Raw genomic sequence first — 5,000 nt, forward strand, 5'->3', positions numbered from 1 at the left:
ATACTTCGGTTCTAAAACCGTCTTGAAAGGTGACATGTTGTATTATTAGCCGTCTAAGCGTGCTTTGTAGTTTTGGACGTTTCGTGACTTGTGTACATGTTGGACTCACCTATGGACATTCTATGTCTTATCACATGATGTACTCAGTTCGAACCTCGTGCTAGGTAGCCATGTTGGCATTTTACATTAAAGTCAAGAGTTTGTTCTTTCTATCTTAGTTTCTCTTGCATCGTTTATCGACAAAACTACAACAGTGGTGAAAAGAAGTTGTGAAGGAACTTGAAAATTATCAACATGTCAGCCCAGAAGCCAATTCTTCAGAGACTGGAATGCTGTATTTCAATACCACACAATTCAGTGCCTTCTGATTTTCTGTAGCACGTACCACAGGCAAACCAGTGTATGCTTCACAGAAGCATCTAGTTTTTTGAATTCTGCTAAAAAAATTGGCCCCATTAGCTTTTTGTTGATCGTATGATATATATGTACCAAGGATTTTTATAGGTTCTCTTATCGATGTGAAATTCAATATCTTATTCTTGCACTCTTTCTTCAATCCAATCCACATAGCTTTTGTCTTTGTCGCATTTAATTTAAGACCTGATATTTCACCGAAGATGTTAATACAATGCAAAGAAGCCTTAAGGAAGTCTATATCACTTAAAATGAGTGTTGTGTCATCGGCAAATTGAGATAGCTTCACTTCTTGAGAGTTTGGAAGAGAGATACCTTTGCACTCTGGAATATAACGGAGTTTCAGTGCTAACAATTCGACAGAAAGAATAAATAAGTATGGGCTAAGCGGACAGCCTTGCCGTACCCCTCTTGATATTTTAAAGTAATTAGTCATATAGCCTCCATTCATCACTCCACTTTCGACATCGTTGTAGAGGACTGTAATCCATTTCCTAATAGCTGGTCCAAAGTTAAAAGCATTTAGAGCCCTATGCAAAAAATCCCATTCTAGCGAATCAAAAGCCTTTTCAAAGTCTACAAAGAGAAAGATACCAGAAATATTATTGCGTTCGGTATGCGACATTAAGTCGTTTAGAAGCCTAATAGTCTGCCCTATATACCTACCCTTAATAAAGCCAGTTTGGTCAGGATGAATTAGTTTTGGCAAGAAAGGTTCCATACGCATTGCTATGATTCTTGCAAGAATTTTATAATCCACATTAAGAAGAGTAATGGGTCGCCAATTTCTTAAATCGTTTAAGTTCTCATCGCCCTTGGGGATTAGATTGATAATTCCTCTTCATTGCGAAAGCGAGAGTTTGTTTTCTTGAAAAGCTTCATTATAAGAATCCAACAAGTTGGGTCCGATTAGTTCTATAAAGGTTACGTAAAATTCGACAGGAAAGCCATCGTCACCCGGAGTCTTGCCCTTTTGAAAATACTTAATAACATTTTTCATTTCTTCAATTGATAAGTCATGTTCCATTAGATCTTGTTCTTCCTTTGTTAGCTTAGGCATCTCTAGCTCTTCTACGAATGAGTCAAAGTTAGCTTCATTCAAAGTTTCATCCTCCACTATTTGACGACTCAAAAGTTGTGTAAAGTGTTCCTCAATTTTGTTACCTATGTCCTTGATATTGGTTAATGGCTCAGCAGGATTCTCAGTTTTTAGTTCCTTGATTAGTTTCTTTTCATATTTTTTCTTTTCTAAATTAAAGAAATATTTTGTTGGCTTTTCTCCCTGCTCAATCCAGCGAGATTTAGAACGAAACATTGTCTCTCTGCCTTTCATGTCATATAAATCTTTCAGTTGCTTTTTAGCTTCTTCATATTTATTCAAAGTATTGGTATCAAGGCAAAGGTCGTTACATATTTTCTGGTCTAGCTCGTTGATTTCATTTTGCAATTCTATTTCTCTTTGTTTTACTTCTCGCCTTTTTTTCTTGGAGTAGGTTATAGTTAAGGCACGAATTTCCATTTTAATCATTTCCCAAAGTAATCGTTTATTTTCAAGATCCTTATATTTATCTAAAATTTCTGGGTATGTCCTGTTAACAAGTTGAACGAAGTTTTCATCCTCCAACAGCTGGTTATTAAATTTCCAGGACCCTGGGCCCCTTTTGAAATCTCCATGAATTTCTAGAGATAAAAAAGTTGCCTTGTGATCAGGGGCAATAGACACACGAATTTCGGCCTTTTTCACATGAGCAGTCATAGAATTGGAGATCAAAAAATAATCAATTCTTGATTTCATCTTTAAGCTTTTTGACTCGTAAGTAAAAGCTCTAGTATTCGGATGAAATTTACGATAAATATCATTTAGGCCAAATTCCTTCATAAGGCGGATGATGGAGTTCCTATATTCTGTTTCACTCCAAGGGAGGCGGCCTGCTTTATCTTTTGGCGTTAAAGTGCAATTCCAGTCCCCTGTGATTATTAATTTCGTAATATCTGTTTTAGCTATAAGATCAGGTACAAGGTTTTTAATAAAAGACAAATTTTCATTATGCTGATTTGGCGCATAGATATTGACCACAAAGAGTTCTTCGTCTTCCACTTTAAGTTTAGCTATAATGTATCTACCATTTGGATCACTGGAAATAATATGAAGACTGAGATGAGCGTTAGATTTCAGAAGGATACATACACCCCTAGAGTGTTCCGACCCATGAGCAAATAAAGTTTGTCCTCCCCATTCCTCAGACCAGATATTCTCATCCTTTTCCTGAGAAAAAGTTTCCTGAAGACAATATAGTGTCGCCTTTTGGTTCTTTAAATATGAGAAGATTCCTCTCCGTTTGATTTGATTACGCAAACCCCTAAGATTAAGACTAATTGTTTTCAAAAGACTAGACATACCAACCTACACGAAAAAAAGAACAACAGCACAGCAACAATAATAAACTAGAATTAACGGCTAGAAGACTAAAAACGAGTAAAGTTAATTACAAACAAGCTACGCTTCAAAAAATAAATAATGTAACACAATAGAAAACTAGTAACACTATATCGACAACAATCACACCGGTATAAAATAGTTCTTTCTCCTGGGATTAAACAGTTCAACCAACAATCAAATGCAAATTTCTAACCCAAGATCGTAATCGAGAGAGAGAAAAAAAACATGACTAGATAGTTGAGATACACAAAGGGAAAAAAAACAATATAGTTGAACCAATATCTGGCGGGCAGGGAAGACTTAACGAAATGAATAATATAAATATTATACATACTTGAGGTCTAAAGCTTATCAAGATCTTTAAGATGTTGAATTTTTATTATTTCGGTGCTTGCGGGATCTGTTTTGACGTAAATCTTGCCGTCCAGAGTCCAAACTCGCCAATCTTCGTGAAGACGCTTCTTATCTCGCACTTTCTTGAATAAACTTGCCCTTTGAGCCGTCAGATTTTCGTTTATGTACACTCTTTCTGCGCCTCGCAAAGCCTCCCGAACGTTTGCTCTGCGCAGCTTACGACGATTGTGATACATTCTTTCTTTACTATAATAACTGGAAAATCTAACAATAATTGGCCTAGGTTGGAAGTTACCTTTTTTAACTCGGTGGGAAATATCGACGTCTTCTGGTGCCAGGTCCACGTTCAAGCACTTCGCAAGGTCAAGGATGATCTGTTCTGTATCTTCTTCGCTTTTTTCGGGAATGTCATATATCTCTAAGTTAAATTTCCTAGTATATTGTTCAAGATCGTCGTGCTTTAATGAGAGCTCATTTACTTTCACTTCTACGGAAAGCTTCTGTGCCTTGCTAGCCTCTAACTTATTCTCCAAATCTACGGCTTTCTGCAGTAGACTACCGCAGTTGTTTAACACAGTTTTTATCTTGTTCTTTAGCTCCTCATTCTCTTTCACCACAGAGTCAAACCTTGCTTGTGTGAACTCTAGACTGACTTGTAGTTCTTCGTAATTTCTTTTTAAAGTTTTCTGTTCTTCAAGCATTAAATTAGTATTAGTTTCAATTCTTTTCACCGCCTCCCAAATCGTTGCCAGTGTTAAGTCTTGGCCAGATTGAACGCCACGTGCAACGTCTCCCATAGTCGCTATGTTTTCTTCATTAAATCGCTTTGCGTTTGGAGATTTTATAGATTCTTCGCTGCTGGCACTGCTAAGATCACTTCTTTTACGTACAATCTGGCCAGTCTCCATCATTCTCCTGCCATTATCTCATGTTTTATCTCTCAGAGCCACGGAGCTCAGAAAAACATGTCCGCCATGTACAGCCACTCGTCCCAGTCGACATACACGTAAACAGTATGGTTGAAGCTTAAGAAAGAAAAACTAGTTAAGAAGAATTATTTCTAAAACCAATGGCCGTTTTTTGGCAATTAAGCTTGCCAAGATATTCATAATATCCTAAGGATAGCCTAACCGGAACTTTTGACCAACTGACGTCGGAAAGAAATGGTACAATCTGTGAATTTCATCAGTGTGGTTGGAGTATACTGTTTGACCACAGTTCTGTAATTGCTAAGATTTTAGAGGTTGCGAAATACTCCGGTGATCTTCAACAATTACAGGGTTAGCTGACTTAGTGTGAGGCAATAGACAAATCGAACTCCACTGATAGGCAATACGTACACCAGATTTAACCAAAGTTAAAAAAAGTAACTACAACTTGTAGAATCGACGATAACCTTACGATGTAACAGTAGTAGTAGTAGTAGTAGTAGTAGTAGTAGTAGTAGTAGTAGTAGTAGTAGTAGTAGTAGTAGTAGTAGTAGTAGTAGTAGTAGTAGTAGTACAAGTAGATTTGCAGCGATGAGTAATGGTTATGGTAGTGGTAGATGTAGATGTGGATGTGGCTATGGCTGTGGTTGTGGATTCGAATTCGGTCGACGACTCACACCAAAAGATAGCTTGATAGGATATCCATTGATAGATAGCAAGTAGCAGATTCTACGATCGCTGAACAATAATTGCTGAATATACCTTAAGAGTGCGCAATTTATAATAATGCGTACGTGAATAAAACTAAGGCGTTGTCCAAATACGTGCGCTGTACAGTTTTTTCTTAACTCCCTCGCGGAACA

General features: G+C 37.2%; 1 protein-coding gene across 1 annotated transcript in view; it reads right to left on the reverse strand.

The window, feature by feature from the left end:
* Positions 1-5,000, reverse strand: part of LOC137979014 (uncharacterized) — a 35,962-nt gene that overhangs the window by 14,907 nt on the left and 16,055 nt on the right. Inside the window, exon 3 of the mRNA XM_068826165.1 lies at positions 3,504-4,233. Within this exon, the coding sequence (XP_068682266.1) occupies positions 3,504-4,119 (616 nt within the window). The 5' untranslated portion in view covers positions 4,120-4,233. The remainder of the gene's footprint in view (positions 1-3,503; positions 4,234-5,000) is intronic.

This window comes from Montipora foliosa, chromosome 12 (assembly GCF_036669935.1).
Source record: "Montipora foliosa isolate CH-2021 chromosome 12, ASM3666993v2, whole genome shotgun sequence".
NCBI lineage: Eukaryota > Metazoa > Cnidaria > Anthozoa > Scleractinia > Acroporidae > Montipora > Montipora foliosa.